The sequence below is a fragment of the Stigmatopora nigra genome, chromosome 13 (genome assembly GCF_051989575.1).
Source record: "Stigmatopora nigra isolate UIUO_SnigA chromosome 13, RoL_Snig_1.1, whole genome shotgun sequence".
NCBI classification, from domain to species: domain Eukaryota; kingdom Metazoa; phylum Chordata; class Actinopteri; order Syngnathiformes; family Syngnathidae; genus Stigmatopora; species Stigmatopora nigra.
Genome location: NC_135520.1, coordinates 6,260,445 through 6,278,390, shown reverse-complemented (window position 1 = coordinate 6,278,390; position 17,946 = coordinate 6,260,445). Strand labels below are relative to the sequence as shown.

The 17,946-nt window shown below is 38.2% G+C and overlaps 3 protein-coding genes across 3 annotated transcripts; all 3 read right to left on the bottom strand.

The window, feature by feature from the left end:
- Positions 1-231: 231 nt before the first annotated feature.
- Positions 232-8,434, bottom strand: LOC144206624 (zinc finger FYVE domain-containing protein 1-like). Its single transcript, XM_077731686.1, has 11 exons — positions 7,057-8,434; positions 6,480-6,984; positions 5,722-5,936; positions 5,531-5,637; positions 5,339-5,447; positions 4,963-5,060; positions 4,693-4,810; positions 3,765-3,935; positions 3,366-3,546; positions 3,172-3,273; positions 232-1,332 (listed from the first exon to the last, which is right to left on the bottom strand). Exons 1-11 carry the CDS (start codon positions 7,561-7,563, stop codon positions 1,100-1,102), a joined length of 2,346 nt encoding a protein of 781 aa, XP_077587812.1. The 5' UTR covers positions 7,564-8,434; the 3' UTR covers positions 232-1,099.
- A 782-nt stretch (positions 8,435-9,216) lies between these two features.
- Positions 9,217-10,324, bottom strand: LOC144206468 (rho-related GTP-binding protein RhoV-like). The gene is made up of 3 exons (XM_077731470.1): positions 10,018-10,324; positions 9,894-9,952; positions 9,217-9,820 (listed from the first exon to the last, which is right to left on the bottom strand). The coding sequence occupies exons 1-3, from the start codon at positions 10,184-10,186 to the stop codon at positions 9,371-9,373; spliced, it is 678 nt and encodes a 225-aa protein (XP_077587596.1). The 5' UTR covers positions 10,187-10,324; the 3' UTR covers positions 9,217-9,370.
- A 4,835-nt stretch (positions 10,325-15,159) lies between these two features.
- On the bottom strand, positions 15,160-17,341 carry LOC144206631 (glutathione-specific gamma-glutamylcyclotransferase 1-like). The gene is made up of 3 exons (XM_077731695.1): positions 16,999-17,341; positions 16,839-16,874; positions 15,160-16,228 (listed from the first exon to the last, which is right to left on the bottom strand). Exons 1-3 carry the CDS (start codon positions 17,167-17,169, stop codon positions 15,830-15,832), a joined length of 606 nt encoding a protein of 201 aa, XP_077587821.1. The 5' UTR covers positions 17,170-17,341; the 3' UTR covers positions 15,160-15,829.
- Between the last annotated feature and the right edge of the window lie 605 nt (positions 17,342-17,946).

Genomic DNA, 17,946 nt, shown 5'->3' with positions numbered 1-17,946 from the left:
AACATATGTAGTGATGGAAAACATACATTTTAAACAAGTACATGACACTGTCACTTCATATGGTTCAAGCGATAATCACTATTGTATTAAAATGTTTATAGCACTGTGAAAAGGGTGAAAATGGAAGGGAAAAGGCAATATTTATATTTTCCAATGAAAGCTAAACAGAAAAAAAATGTGAATTAAAGCTGGGACAAGAAATCCAAGCAAAAGAAAATACTCAAAAAAGCAGAAAATAAGCAGCCATCAATGATTAAAATGTTAAAAATCAAAATAAGAATGGGATAATTTGAAGTACTACACAGTCAGGTAAAAGAGAAGAGTTTTTGAGAGAACAACCATTAAAAGGATGTTAAAAGCCTTAAGGCTGTCACTTACTGTCATGCATAACAGTGATTCGAGTATTTTTTTTCAATCATTTCTCAAACAAATACATTTTTCAAGCTGCTAGCAGTATAATACATCCATAACTGACTGGGTTAGAAAATAAATATACCACCACATAGTGACCTGAATGATTTGGCACGGAATATATATCCAAAAATTGGACTTTTTTTTTTTCATGGGGAGTAGAAACAGCCTATAACAGCTGAAAAATGGCTTAGTGCAAAAATAAAATAAAAACCTAAAGTTGCAACAGAACATGCAGGCAATTAATATGAAAAAAAAAATCAATTTTACATCCACGAAAAGAAACAATACTCCTTAATATAAGAATTGATGGAATCTAATGCTCAACTAGCGAGTATACTTTAAATTATACTTTTTTCCCATATTTTCTCATAGTAAAAAAATATCTTATCAGCCATATTGAACATACAACTGAGGACATGTTTCAACAAGAGTCTAATATACACTATGAATAATGAAGAGTGGAAATGCAGATAACACTCTCAGTCAAGTAACTCACAGATTCGGGCTGCTCTGCAAAGGCCACATGATCGTTTCTCCTTACCAAAATTTGCTAAGTGTCCTTTACACAGTATAGCTAAAGCACTTCCTCTCCACAGGTACAAGACCGAACCGCTGGAGAAGCAGAAATATGACATGAAACCAACGGTTCTGTCATAGTAATCTGAGCAAAGGAAGATTGCCTCTGTTAAAGTTCCCCAGGTTTTTGGTTGCAGCTGCTGCACACACGCACGGGGTGGTCCCAACCCCTCGACGGCACAGCCCGACGCTCCGGGGAGCATTCGTCGCAGACTCCTTGGCCACAGGCGCGGCAGTGGTGCTTGGATAGCTTGGCAGTGAATTCGCATTGGCAGATTCGGCAAGAGAGAATATCCTGGTCGGGTACCCAGTAAGCCGGACGGGCTGCGTCTTTCACCAGGCCTTCAAGAAAAAAAAAAGCACAGAATATTGATATTGACGCAAGAAACTGGGGGAGGAAATCCAAGTGAGAGCGAAAGCAGTTCAAGCAGACCCCCAAGCAGTTTTAAAAACAAGTCAACTCAACCAACAAATGCGCATAACTGAATATTTGCTTTACTGCAGGCAGCACGGTGGCCTAGTGCACTGATTCGCAACTACTTTGTCACAGCACATTGGAGTATTTTAAAAGATGATTGAGTGTGACTTGGGAAGTAATTCCATTTTTTTCCTCCCTGTTGCATTTTAAATAAAATATTTCACACAAATATAAATCTTTATATGGCCAAATATTAAACGACAGAAGGTAAAATTACCTGCAGAGCCACCTGTTGCCATATGGATTACAGAATAATCGCTTTGCATTCAATTAAACAAATGCAGAAAGCATTTGAATCCCCGTAAAAGAGTAAATAAAATTCTGCGTAAACTATGCTATCACTATGATAATAAATCTTTCCGTTTTTTCCCTTGTCTTTGTAGTCTCGATCATACATTATCATTACATACTGTTTGTTTATGAAATCAGCCTGAGTGCATCATCTCCATATGGTGATGGCTTTTTTTCACACATCCACTGTAGCATCTGTGACAGCTGGCTCACTCTTAGTACAATGGCACAATATCAAATGCAGCATGTCACACTAAAATACATGACTTTTTTCCAGTTCTCATTTGTAATCCTCATCTACCAGACAAAATCCAACCGATTATTTAAAAAAAAAAGACTTGTTTTTTTAAGGTCTACACTACACCCAAGCAAAACACTCTAAAGTACATCAAAGTTTCTGCCCCTGAGCCTAAGTGGATGTATAAAACCACCTTTGGATGGTTACTTGTATCCTCTTAAATGGTCCAAATTGAAAAGTAAAATGATATACAGGAGTGGGCTCCAATGGAGTGGTCTTTTTAAACGACCATTACCAATGCGCTTCTTATGTTAGATGATGAAATACCAATATTCCAAAGCAAAAGCTACATCAAACAACTCCTAATAGGGTTTTTTTTAACACTTTCAGCACTACTGCGATGATACGCCTCAGATCATGAGGCTCTTTTCATCCTTCTGCTGTGAATCGAAGAATTTATCATGAGTCTAGTCGCGTTGTCAGATTTCTATTGCTGTCAATGGAAACTATTTAGTTTATATTTTATATGATGCATTTTATTTATAATAAGATGGCTGTTAAGTGTAAAGTCCATCTGCAATTTTATATTATTTATTGCTAAAGGATTTTTTCTGGCAGAAAAAAAATAAAGTGTCCAATACACAACACTCCATAAAAAAATAGTTGAATGTGCAGTTCTAACGATCACTGTCAATGACATTTAAATTATGTATAACACACGTTTCAAACGGGTCCTTTAAAAAGCCCTTGAAATGAAATAAACGGAGCAATTGAGCATCTGCTGCATCCCTCGATTACAATAGGACTGTCCAATAAATGACAGAGTTGAAGGTTAAATAGCAGAACTTGAGTGCTAATGCCACAAGCCACCATAAATTTTTGCAAGATATGATACAATGTGTCAGAGAATGACATTAGGGATCAATCTGATAGTAAAAGTGTTGACATTTTGAAAATTAATTACACATCAGATGTAAAAAAAAATACTACATTTCTTATGGGTGTGCATTTGAAGGCTGGTAATACTATAGATAAGCAATGCATCTGAAAGAGGATCCCACTATTTTACTGCTAGGATGATCCACCTGTACCACCAGAGGGCAATAGTACATTCCTTTAACAGAGTGACTTAGTGTTATGCAACAATGCTCACTTTGCTTTGGGCAACACTCACCAAGTGGGATGTCAATAGCGGTGACTACAACCCCTATAGTGTTGGTCACTGCCTCGCCGACCTTCCTGGCAAGGTTTCCTCCTTCCTCCTCTTCCTCAAGCGCTGCATGAATACAACATTCATACGATATTGTCAAGGTGATTCGTTGAAGTGCGGGTGGTGATACATGACACTTAATGAAAGTACAGCTATACCTGCATGTGAGGCTCTCTGCTCAAAGCATACATCACACACTCTAACAGGGCCGAGACCCCAGCCACGTTCAGGAACCGGGGCGGCTTTAGAAGAGCAGCCGTCGCAGAAGCCTTCGCCGCAGGCACGGCAATGATGCTTGGTGTCGTTCTCCAAGAAAACGGCTTGACACTTATGACACAGCTTATGGGAGAGAGAGAAAAAAACAAGCCACTGTTATTGACTGAGAATTATGTGCTTACGTGGTCGGAGTCATAATGTCCACGTTTTATCTTGTGAGAGCACATGAGAATTGTGCAACAGGCAAGGAACAGCACGTAAACATCCCTTAGGACATGGAGTGTTGACTGATAGCTGCTAGTGTCATGTGGCAGGAGGCGGGGCTACTTTGGGTCACTCACCAAGATAAGGGAGTTGGGTTTCCAGTAGGTGGGGGCAATCTGGTCCGTCAGCCAGGAGGTGACCGCTTTGGCAGGCTTGACACTGAGCTCCGACACAGACTGGGCCACCAAGTTCACGCCGTCCAAAAGACGCTGTGCTGCATTGCTATTGTCCTTTAAGAAACCTTCCGACTGAACAACACAGACATTCAATTATTATTATTAGTGGTACTTTTGTCTGCATTGTAAGATAGAGTCAAACATCTTATCCCTGAAATAGTAGCTATTGGTGCTCAAAAGGATGTGCAAATACTTATGTAAGAGGAATGTGAGAAATGCGATGCTGCTGCCTGTTCATTGGTTGATGCAGGAATGTTACTTTTCCGTTAGTACAATGAAAACAAAATAGCAGCTTGTTCTTTTTGTACACTTCCCATTTATTAATAATACAAATGATGATGGTTCAACTGATAGTTCCACACTAATGTTTGTGTATATCACAGTTAAATAAACCTAAATGGTCAGTTTATGACCACTGTGGCGATATTTTTTTTAATTTGCAGATGCTTTATGCTATTTTATTGATTACATGGATGATTTAATGAATGGTAAAAAACTCTTTTTTTGCCTTTTTAATTTATTCATATATTTTTTCACTTCCCTACAGCAAGGGAATTTATGTAGCTCATGCAGCTATCTGAGTTTTAACTTTATAACCACACTTGTGGTTTTAATGTGCCATGTACTAATCCAAACAAAAAAGACAATTACTGCTCCTTATTGTCACTGCCCACTGCCTCAGTTAAATGGTAGCGTTTATTTTTTTTATTTTTAGATGGGTAAAAAAAAAAGGCAACTAATTAACAAGTAACCTCAATGAGAGTGAAGGACACGTTTTGAGTAACTCAGTAAAAAAAAATTAAAAAAACAATCAACTTGTTCCTCTTACCCCCGGCCATACATGCTGGATCTCAGTGCGGACTATCGTATCCACTGGGTCCTGGTTCCCGTACCAATACTGGCGACTGCGATAGACCACGCCACAGTTGGGGCATTCTATAACATACCTGAATATGAATTTAAAAAAAGGCATTATTAATTGGTTAGAAATGCGATTTGTGACATAAGAGTGGAACAAATGATCCACTGTTTAATGCATGTAAAAAAAAACAGCTTTTAGGTTTCAGGGACCCTGCAGATGACGTCCTTCTCTACTCACCCAGACCAGGCGTATTTGGCCAGGCCCATCCAAGGAGAGTCTGAGGAAGCTGAGGTTTTTGGGATGACAATCACTTCTTTGCCTCCTTCGTAGCAAGCCTGAAGTGAGACAACAAATATGTTTTATATTTTGTCTTGACTTGCTGGCATACTTTAAAATAACGTTTTTCAATAGATAGATTCATGTAATGAAGTTTTTTTCATACCAAAAATATGGTATGTCCTTTCTAGGTTGTATTTGTGTAACATTTTCATAATTATGCATTTATACAATTTGTGAAAATAGCTTGGTAAGCCTTTTTGGGGTCCAGAATGTACTTTTGTACACACATTTTAAATAGAGTGAATATGAGGAGCAAAAAAATGAGTGCACTTACCTTACAGGTGTAAATGCGATTATCAAGCTGGAGAGAATAGCGGCAACGATGCTTTGCCTCGTGGCAGACACCTTCTCCAAGATGGTTCATACTGTTCTTGCAACCAGATCTGAGGAGAAATCAGTGGATCAGAGTCTTTCACAATACAAAGAACAGGTTTCTCAATGAGGCTAAAATTTAGTAGACACTGACCCACAACTGAGGCACAAGCTTGAACAAGTGAAGTACTCATCGGGAAAGAAGCAACTGGTGGCAACCAGCTCGTCTCCTATTTCCCCACTAAAGCGCTCGCTTAGTGCCTATAAGGAAATCAAACAGACATTTCTAAAGGATGTCTTAAACACGAGAAGTTCAGCGTTATAATATCTTTTATGCAGTCTCACAAGCAGGGCTTTAAAGATGACCGCAGGAGTACGTGGAGATCGTGTAGCGTTGTTGTCCAGAAGCTGCTCCAGTTTATTCTGCAGGCCGCCAAAGTCGGTGGGCGGGGCGAGAGTTTGCGTGCCCCAGTACTGAACAGAACTGAACGCTTCTGGGAAACGGGAAACCTTTTTAAAACGCTCCAACAGCAGCCGGTCTACCGATTCTTGGGATTTATCTAGAAAAAAAAAGAAAAACAGGATTGAAGATTGTATATAAATATGCTAAAAGTGAGCTAGTTGAACAACACAAATGTGATGCTCACATAATCATATTTGGCACAAGTAGAAAAATGCATGACTGTTCCTGTCAAGTCTCAACAACACATTTTTATGTTTGAGCACAAACTTTGCAACACCACACATGGATGTACCAGCTGTTGTTAAACTGTGGGAATTTTTTTAACCTAATTCACCATTTCAAAAGGACAATATAAGCACAAGTAATGCACATAAGTAAGCTCACAATATCTATGGACTCATTGTTCCTTATATCTAAACAAGCAGTTTTGGAATGTTACTTCACAGTTGGACAATGGTACATTAGCAGTTTTTCACCAATTGCCACGAGAGGCCATAAATCATGAAGGTGAACCTTTGCTCCATGATTCAAGTACAGTACTTATGTAAGTATTTCATGTTTTTTTGAACATGAAAGAGAAAAAACATCAGTACAGGGGGAAAAAGGTGTACATGCCACACCAAGGTAGCAAAATTCCTACCTGTCCCAAGAAGCTTAGTGTGGACAGTTTCATGGAAGATGACCACAGCAGGACCCAAAGTGGAGAGAGGAACATCCAGACCGCAACGAGCCGTAGTGGCTTTCAGTTCCTTGGTAAAATGCTTCAAGTAGGCTTCCGAGGCATCCCCAAGAAATTTGAAAAGGTCGTCGTGGAGACGGTCTGCATGGGTGCGATAGATAATGAGGTCCGAGATGGCGAGCACCTTGAGCAAAAGACGAGTCCTTTGGCCCTGCTTGGAACTGTTCCCTAGCAAACCCTCTGTATCAATGACCACCACATTATGGAAGGGGTCAAAGGCTGCCCACACACCGACAGTGCAGGACTCCTGTGTTGGGGAAGTTTTGAAAACTTCCCTGCCTAAGAAGAAGGTGTGGTTGAGGGTGTGAGATTTCCCCTCGCCGGTATTCCCAAAGATGGACACCACTTTCAGGAGCTGGCCAGCGTTGCAGTTCAGTTCCTTGATAAATGCAGCATCATCTTTTATCTGAAAATATTCAAATACATACAACTAATAAGTTTCTTAACTTCTCGGATGTGAGGCTTCGGGAAAGCTTACCTGCATTTCCTCATTCTCATCAACAAGGAGGAAACTGTGCACTGTTTCCTGTAGTTTTGCCCTCTTGGACTTTTTATCATCGGCGATTTGGACGGCAGGCTGAACAGAAGCTTGGACAGACTTGAGTTCGACTTGTTTCGGTTGCTGAAGATACAATGATAGGTGATGTTTCTTCTTGTTTCCTCCTCCGTGAGTGCGCTTTTGACACTCTTGGCACAAGTTCACTTTGCAGTTCTGGCAACGGACCACCGACCTGTGGCTTTTGCCACTGTCTCCCCCTTTGCAGCTATCACAGTAAGGGATGTGGCCCGGGCTTATTTGTAGGCGGTGGTGGTTCTGGAGGTGACCCTGACTGTGAAGTTCAAGATCACAACGGACACACTGCAAAGTCCTACAATCTATGCACTCAAAGGTGGCTTCATCTGAGCCACCACAGGCGTAACTCTCTTGACATGTTAGACTAGAATTGACTCCCTTTTCTGAAGATGATGAGCCATGCCCACTCATCGTTTCTGTTACCTTAAATATACAGCTGATTGCCTATTGGAAAGCTTAAATTGTAGCACCTTCGAATTCCAGTAGTACTTCAATTGTAAAGCCTATGATAATACTGGCCAAATAAATACACTCAAAAATTGAATCAACTTAAATTAGCTGCATCCTAACTAGATTGTTGCTTTATTTGTAAACACGTTTTTGTCTCCTGCGTGCTTTTTAAGCAAATAAAACTAGTTCTTGTGTTGGCATTCAGCAAAAGTCTTACAATTTCCTAATATTGAGACAACAAAGAACACAGCTGACTCCCCTTATGGACATGCAACTTAGAAGGAAACAAAATGCATGCACATTACGGTACATCCAATAAGAAAAATGATATAGTATAATGCACGTATTAAGAGGTTAGCGATCTGCAAAAATATACTTGCGAATCATCAACATCAATGTGCAAATAATGCTAACCACAACAAGCTAGCTAGAAGGCTGCCCTTTATAAAAATAGCTCACCGGCTAGCACAACAAATATTATGTGGCATCCGAGTTAGAGATGCCTAAAAAAACAGACGATCCAACTTGTTGAGGCTTTGTTTAAAATGACGCCGTTGTTATTGAAAAAAAGGGATCCGCACAGCAGTATGTAGACAAAAATGAGACATACAGTTAGAATAAAAACATTAACAAAACTGCAGTGGGTTGATGGCAAAAAGCTCGCGGAACCGCGGACACTAACAAACGGAGAGGGGAATCATTACGATCTCGGGTTATAAATCTTTAAAAAATCAACCTGTTTTGTTAATCCGTCCGGGCCGTGTCATTGTTTTTGTTCTTGAGTCCCCTCCCTAAAAGATTTCTCCCGTTACGTTATTTCGTCTGCAGGTCAGATCAGCTGATCAGATTATTTTCAGTCACGGGGTCAGAGGGGGGCGGGTCAGTATTGCGGTTTGGGAAATGTAGTTCTAGAACGGTAAAATGTAATAGTGATCATTTTTAAGCTTTTACTTGCAGATGTGCAACCACTACATTTGCTTTTTATTTTTGAAGTTTAAAGATAAAAAAAATCCCTTATCAACATAGTGTTAGATTTATATATTGTAATTCACTGAATAATGGTTAAATGTAGTTGCAAACATGTTTTACTGATAGGTATTAATTTTCTTTTTCTTTCTGCAAGCCTATAATAGAGTGGCAGGGGGCACATGTGGCTATTTTTTATCATCTAGTTAAGGGAATATTCTGAACCACATTAAAAATGTCTACAGTACAGTACTTTTTAAAGTTAGATTTTAAAAAATGTATCAATAATCTTAATTGAGGACATTAAGGATTGCAATGTTTTGGCTCTGGCATGCATCCCCTCATTAAATTAAAAAAAAAACAATCCTATGGTAAACAATGCATTAAAGTATAAATGAAAGGATTCCAAATTGAATGCCCAGTGTAAGAGGGTAGGGGTTATAGTATGACATGCCTCAGCCTCATCTTTTCAACAGAAGATTGCTTTAAATGCCCTTTGTCTTGCTAACTAGCACTTCAAAGTGTCAGCAGGTGACCATTTGTCCTAAATAACACTTGTTGTGTGCTGCTTTCCCTCCAATTTCTTCATGAACCGTGAGCCCATCTCTTGATTTAAAATTTTAATGTGAGCAAGAGGAAAAAAAGGCACAGCTTGAACCAAACCTTTGTTGCTCCATAGTGCAATTACTTACACACAAACACAAATAAAAAAACAGAAATGACCACACAGAAAAAATCAACTGACATACAAAATGTAGAAAAGTAGTGGGAAATAAATCACAGAAGAGAAAAGCAAAGTTCTTCACAGCAATTTGAAGATTCTCCTTCTTGCACAATCAAAAAAAGTCTTATAGCATTTACCCAAAGTCTTCTTTTTGTTTGTTGCAGCATCACGTTTGTGTTTCATAGCAGCAAAGATGGCACAGTCAAACACATCTTTGAGGTGGTGCTGGGTCAAAGCCGAACATTCCATGTAATCGTGAGCTCGAATCTTCCGCGCCAGCCTTTTGGCCTGTCCCGATGCGACCGGTCTTTTAAGCCTCTGGTCCAGATGAACGAGGACATCGGCATTGTGGCATAGGTCAGACTGGGTACCCACCAGGACGATAGGAGTGGTGGGGTTCTGGCCACGGATCTGTGGAACCCACTTGGAAACAATGTTATGAAAAGACACAGGATTAATAAGACTAAAACACAGGATGAAGACGTCCACATGTGCGTAACATAGAGAGCGAAGATGGCCGAACTCCTCCTGTTGACAAATATAAACACACATTTTTCCATCATTTTTTCCAAGACATCCAACAGGAAACCTGAGTGTTTACCTGTCCTGCAGTATCTATCAGCTTAAGACGTGTTGGTGCTCCATTCACATAAACCAAACCTGTGCATGAATAATCCGGAAATATCAATAATTATCCGTGATTTTAAAAAAAAATCATCTCCTACCAGTAAAGACATCGAAAGCCGTCTGGCTGTAGCTGCTGTTATATCCATTGAAAATATAGCTGATGATCATACTGGTCTTCCCTACAGCTCCATCACCAACCAGGAGGCAACTCAATTCTTCCTTAGGCCAGAAAGGCTTTTCTTGCCTCTGAAGAAGATGTTGTGACATTTTGTTTGTATATTTCACATGCCTTTAACTTACTACATCATGGTCATCCATCCCTCACTACTAGTGAGTCCACACAGCATGGTCAAACTGTAATTAACAAAAGGTTTCTTCCTTGTGAAGCCCCCCCAAAATGGGAGAATTTCAAAAAAACAAAAGCAACCAATCAGATCAGTGATGGCCAACAGTCCCTGTCAAATTCCTTTTGCTGATCATTTGCAAAGCCACGCCCACTTGCAGAATTTCTAGAGGGCCTCAGATTTCATTGTAATTGGGGTACACGTGTTTCTATGTGGTTACCCCATTAAATTATCATATAATAAACAGAAGAAATAATTGTGCATGCAATCCGTTGAATAATTAGAAGAAGGAATTTTGGGTGGATTGCTCAATTTTAGGTGTAATGCAATGCAATGTGACATTTGGATGACAGAGGGGAGTGTTGCTTTGATTTGGACAGTCATGTTCTGTATGTACAGTAAACAACAGAGCAGTACTAGTATATACAATAAAATGCAGTGAAATCTACTGTATGAATTGAAAGACTGCAGTTTAAAGGTAAAGTAAAGCTTCTAATAATGTCAAAAAACGTTTTTTTAAGAAACCCTATAAATAAAAAATGAATCAATACTCAAGATGGGTAACTAACCTTTTTATTTTTACAGGAAAAATAAAGTGGGCACATTTTTTTGGTATTCTAAAATATATTTTAATGATGAAATTCAAATTGAGGGACATTATTAATGTGTATCCATGAAGTCCACAAGACAAATTGACAAGAGTTTCAGCAGATAAATTAAATTATATGTTGATGCAATTAGGATTTAAACAAATTTAGTCATATGTAGATGAAAGTAGAAGCCTTATTTAAAAATAAATGAAATATATACCATTTTTTATATCGACTGCAAGGACAAATAAACTCAAGCTGCGTCTTATAAAAAGAATTTGTCTCTACACTTTATCTTGAATATACATTCTACATCTTAAAATGTTTATTTTATATAGTGTGATGTTTATTTTGGATTGATAAATGAATAACTTGTAGATAATTTCAAGATTTATGGTGGAACACTCATTCTAAATGATGGTTTTTGAGTGTTGAGAAAAATTCTTGGCTGAAAATAAGACTTGAAAACAAAGTATTGTCCCTTATCTGTCAATTCCTGCAGGAAACTCAGAGTGCATTGTGTTATAAGATCTTAGCTTCCTGTTTGTCGTTGTTTCAAACTCAATCCTTCTCTTGTCCCTTTCTCTCCCACTCTTTCCCACCACCTGTGGTGTTATACACACACTTTAGGCTTGGAGGAGGGCAACATCTGGCTTGCCTGGCGCACATCATATAGCCAGTTTGCCTCCCATGTGACGCCCCATTTCCATCTATTTCTTACAATGCTGTTCCTCCATTCAAGGTAAATTGTGACCAACACAGGAAATTGTCCCATTAAACCACTACAATCCCTCCAATACGTTTTTTTTCTCAATCAGAGCAAAACAAGGAAAAGCTCCATTAATCATTGTGAGACATTCATTTAAGTGTTCATTTTCCGTACCGCTTATCCTCACAAGGATCGCAGGGGATACTGGAGCCAATCCCAGCCAATTATGGATGACAAATAACCATTAAAACACATTTTTGAGCCAGTTAGCTGTTTTTCATCTTGTGCATGACTGTTTAGAACAGCATGGGCAAACTGCGGTCCGCGGCCCACATATGGGCCCGTGAGGCTTTTTAACCCGGCCCACTGACGTTGTCCAAATAATGTTTTTTTCCCCCCAAGATGGCGCCATCACGCGGAAGCCAGTGACAGTAGGTGTGTCCACTCTTATTTGTTTTTCGTGTTTTACGGCCCCTCTATCTTTTCTTAAAATTACATTTTAATATTTCTTATTACATTCCTTTTTACTTGACTTGTACTTTATACTTTAATGATGAGTGATGAGTATGTTAAAACATTAGTCCTTTTTTTCTGTTTGTGTTTCATATGTACTGTTAACGGATGCACTTTTTTATATATATCATATCTTGTGCTTACCTGGCACATCTGTACAATTTTTAAAGTCAATGTGGCCCCCAGGGCCCAAAAGTTTGCCCCTCCCCTGGTTTAGAAGGCTTGCATGTACCTTGCAGCAGATGTCACCATTGCACTGATCAGTGTCAGCAGCAAGTTGACCGCATATTTCAGATGGTAAACATGTTGTCTGTAAGCATTCTCACGCTCTCTGCAAAATGTGGCTATTAGTTGAAGAGTTAAAAAATGTATCCTGACATAGATTGAAAGAGGTAATCTTCTTAGTAAAGGTCTGATGATTTAGGAGGGAGCCCCCAGTATGCAAAACACCATTTGAACAATACCAAGCGCTTCTGACACATTCAATTTAAATGTTGTGCAGACTTTAAATGTATATTTTTCAAAAAGTGACAGTTTATGGTTTGAATGGTATAAAATAACATGATTTTTTTGATGGTAGAAAATCAGTCAACAATGGAGAAATCTGTCAAATAGGTGTTAAAAGATTAAGCCTAAGCCTGAGATCAAAATTGCAGACAGAACACAAAACAAGTGACTGGTACAGAGATGAAGTGATCAAGCACTCATTTGCATAACATCTCCCTCATAATGTCGCTTTTAGTAGATATTTGCTAACCTCTGAAAGGCACCGGATTAGAGAGGGTTGGGGCTTCCATCATACGTTAAAAAAAATTTAGGAAATCGGCCTGCTTGGACTTTAGGCTCCACCTGCTTGCTTGAAATTCAACAAAGACACCATGGTGGATTAACTGAAGTCATTTGCTTTAATTGCCTTTTAAATATGTTGCATGACCTGTTTTGATAAATCTACATTGACATGATATGTCATTTTTAAACACGTTCACATTCAAGGTAAATGTCCACTACACCATCCTGCTTTCCTATTTTAATGATATGAGTGATCGATTATGATTATTGCTGTAGATAGAAATCTCATAAAATATCACCTCGGAAAGAAAAAATAATTCCGGGGAAAAATTTCAAAAGCATCAGACAGACAAAAGAACTATGTTTTTACTGTGTTTTTAGTTCAAAAATAGTTTTGTAAAATCCCAAAATAGATTAAAAAAACTCAAATAAAAATTGTTTTAGATCTATAAAAAAACTGAATATTCAGGGATTTTAATCCAGTTCTTTTAATCAATTTATTTAAAAAAATGTAAATATTATATCTGAAATGGTCCGGCCCACATGAAATCGAGTTGACGTTAACCCGGCCCGCGAACCTACCCGAGTCTGACACACTTGTTGTAGTTGATCGGGTTGCACGGGTTCACCAGGTTAGTGGGTGAACTTGTTGAACATTTTACACATAGTAGCCTTTTATGTACCTATGCTATTAAAGCCTGAGAAAACCATAGTGTAGGTTTGCTGTAATTATTCCAGACACAACAATGTTATCTTTGGCTAAAATAAAGTCAAAATAGTGGCTAGATTCACTTGTTATCAGTCTTTCGGTGGACAATGTCTTTTTGTACTTTGTAGGAGATGAGATTCTTTTTAAAATCTGGTTTATTTGGCCTGGAGCACACAATTAAAAATGTTTTTAAGTACTTGGCTTCGTTTCTCTAATATCTTCTGTGTTTGTCATCAAATGTTTTCCGTAATTATCACATAAAAAATGTACCCTTGGCATTCTTACCCATCTGTAGTTTGCTGACATGAAACAAGGTGTGGTTTTCATATGTAGGTCATATTGGTGTATTGGCATTTAAATGACGTTTACAAATCCCAAAAAAGAGAGGTGAAATGGAATTATACAATATCCATTTTTTTGTGTCAATCTTACATCATTAATGTTGCAAAATGAGTGAGTGGTTAATGCGTCGGCCTTACAGCTTTTGGTCCTGGTTTTAAATCCAGGTCATGCCCATTTGGGTGGGTTTTACATGTTCTCACCGCATGTTGCCTCCGGGTACTCCAGTTTCCTCCCACATTCCAAAAACATGTTCCTATGTTGGTCATATAGGTGTGTTGGTATTTTAATGAGGTGGTAATAAAAATCCCAAGTAAAGGTATAATGGTATTTGATGCAAAGAGCCATGTGTGCAACTTGCAATGAACTTACCATACATTGAACCCCCCCTGCTTATAACAGGATACTAGAATATTGATTTTAAAGTTGATGTTTTAACCCCCAACAATATCCAGGTCATGTCTGTCTCCTTGTGATTGGCTGGCCACCGATTCAGAGTGTCCGGAGACAGCTGGGATAGGCTCCAGCACCCCAAGAAGTTTTTATTCCTCCACGTCAGCAGCTTCTCTTCCCAAATCCCCACTGTCATATGCTTATCTGAAGGCTTGAGTCATCCCTGAGATGAGTAAAAAGGAAACTAAAAGTGGAACAGTGGTTCCCTTCCTATAAATTCAAGGTCCAATTCCCAGATTGCAGCATCAGGAATACAACACACTCAAACACATGCATTGATTGGAAAGTCAGCTTTCCATGAGGTTTCATTCTGACCTATGAAGAGTAATAACGAGACAAAAAGCAAATCAAAAAAATACTTCCAATTTTCAGTTTCTGTTTGATGGATATGATGATCACAATAAAAAATATTTATTTTTATTTATGATTATGTGGTATTGATCCTTTGAATTTGCATCAGTAACATTTTTTAATTAGGTTTTTGATCATTTTGTTTATTTCAGACATTTAAATAGAAACGTCTCTATATTTTATAACAATATAGTATAGCTAAAAGATAATCATTTATTTTGACATTTTGACTTTCCCCAAAAATTTGATTCGGTTGCTGCTTAATCAATCGATACATCAATCCAGAACAAAATCTAATCTGAGAGAGTACGGATTGTGTTCCTGTTCACTAAATTCTATATTAAATTTGATACTTTAATGGTCATTTCAAATGTAAACATTGTATCTTGGATGAGAAGTAAGATTTTGGTCAACATAATGGAATCAAAAAATGGCATGAGGTCTTGTGATATTAAAAGAAAGTTTATTATATTATGATTCTAAAATAAAAATTTGGTGCAAAGACTGACATATTGTAGACATAGCTTCACTTCAGTACAATTAAAGCCAAGGATTTAATTTTGTGCCTGCACTTATACTTCAGAAGCATAAACATACAATTCAATGGCAAAATATACAATCATTACAGATTCAGAAACAAGGCTGAACTGCAAAAATCTTTCTTTTTCCGTGTGTAAAATATATACATTCTTGTTTACAGTACAGCAGATATCAAACCATTTTATAAAACTAAATCAAGGTAGCACTTAAAATGGGAAATAAGATCTATACTATATCATAACAACATGCACACAATTCAACTAAAACATTCAGAAAAGTCCATTTATACTGCATTGAAGTGGAATGATAAAATAAAATGCTTTATGCTTTTTGATAAATTCCTATGATGAGAGTATTTTGTGTTTTAGAATTCATTTTTTATTGATTTTCTGAATCACTTCTTTTTAGGTTGGGGACACCGAGAATTGGTGTGTCCAACCAGCCTGCATGTTTTTAGAATGTGGGAGGAAACTGGAATATCTGGGGAAAACCCACTCAGGCCCGGGGAGAACATGCAAACTCCACACAGGTGGACTGACTTGGATTCGAATCCAGACCTGTGAGGCCAGTGCGCTAACCACACATCCGCTGGCTGCCTTTTTTAGAGTTCTCTAAAATATTGAAAAGAGCCTCCTCAATGCCAAAGAGGTGGTCATCTTTCACCTCGGGGCAGTGATGGTGCATGAACTCTGCAAGCTTGAGAAGATATTCCACGTTGTGGCCCGTCTTGCCACTGCAGATCGCGATCTGGTCCGCGATCTCCTGGTACGAGGCGGGTCCCACGTAGGTGGGGTGGTCAGTTGTCCCAGTGTAGACCAAGGCGTGGACAGTGTCCTCACCACTCTCCCGAGGGAAGAACTCCAACATCTCTGTTATGTATCCTCCCACCTCCACTTCTCTCATGTTGAGGTATTCAAAAGCCTTTTCTTTCTCGGCTTCTGGGATTTCGTAGGCCACGCCCCATGTACAAGCCTGCAAGACAAAAACATGGGAAAGAATAATATCTATCAAATGACATGATAGTTGAGCTGAGTCAATAAAAACACTTTGTTGCATAGTGGCGAGAAACATTGTTATTAGTATCTGGGATGAAGCTTACAATTTTCATTCATTTTTATTATAATGATCATTCTTTCCAGGAAAAATCTTTCACAATTCTGGAAATATTCCACAAAATCTACTTCAAAAAATAACAATAAAGGGGGAAATGATTGTGATACAATTACATTTTTCGAGATGAAAAATTGACATGAGGTATATTTTACACTCATTAAACTAACACGCTGAATGTACATTATGCACACACTGATTGGCCTTTTTAGGAATACTTAAATAAACCAATGAATAATATCCAATACAAAATGATATTACAAAATAATCATTTAAAAAATAATGACCACTTGTGTGTTGCATTATGAAAATGATAGTCTAGTCATTTTGCCACATAGGTATCATACACTGTACAGGAATTAAGCGTGTGTGTGAAGCAAAATGCCATTCCGGCATGTGTCTTGCATGCTATTCCTAGTGTGTACATTTGCAGATGAGGCCGTGTTTCTATGAATAAGAACTGCCTACATACCTGTTGATCTTCCACCAGCGTCGCAATTCTCCCAAGCTGTGGAGATAAAAACAACAGATTCACTTAGTGTACACAATATTTAAATATACACAATACAGTAGGGTTTACAGCAATAGTTTGAAAAGAAATATTGCATTTCAAATACACATATAAGACTTACATTATCCTTGTCTCCTCGATAGTAGTCATCTCCTTGCCAAAAACGGCGTTTGTAGCCCTTGATGTAGCCAATTTTACAATTCTGGTACTTAAAGTCAGGCTTCCAAACTAAGGATCCATAACCAAATACCCACAAGTTACCCTTCTGCTTAAATATTTCTTGAGGTTTCATTGCTGCTTAGCTTCTCAGAAGGAAACAAATAAAAAAATTTAAAAAAAATCTCTCTTGAGGGACTTGCTGAGTCTAAGTCCAAGTCACAGCCACATTAAAGATCTTTAAAAATGTGTTCTTGAGTCGACTGCCAGCACGTTTGTTGGCATAATATGTCAGACTCAAAGTGGTGCTGGCCAATGGCAGCTGGATAGGGGTGGGGCTTATTCCTCAACATTCAGCACTTTTTCACATCGACATGGACAAATGTCTTATCAACATTCAGAACGGAGCTTATTCATGCTTTCATTATGACAAAGTGAAAGATATTTTGAGTATTGTTATGACCCAGTTTCTATATTACAAGAAAATTTCAGTTTCAGATTGACCCAAGACTATTCTTTCATTATATTGGGCGCACTTCATGAACTTAACGACTCCGAGTGTATTACTATATCCAAACATGATATGAAAGTACGTAAAAGAAAAAAATTATGCAGTTCAAATAAACACTAAATAGTATAGATCAGGGGTCGGGGAGCTTTTTGACAGAGAGAGCCATAAACGATTAATATTTTGAGAGCATTTGCAGAATTGAAAAGTAAAAATACATGAAAAGGTGTGATTTTTTTCAACACTTTTAAAGTACAAATAGTCTCTGAACTCTTTTGACAACATTGTTATGCTGTGTGGAGAGCCTTATGCACCCATGGTAAGAGCCACATGTGGCTCCCGAGCCATAGGTTCCCTAACCCTTGCTGTAGATTCCTAGTCATCAAAGTGAGAAATAGTTGTATA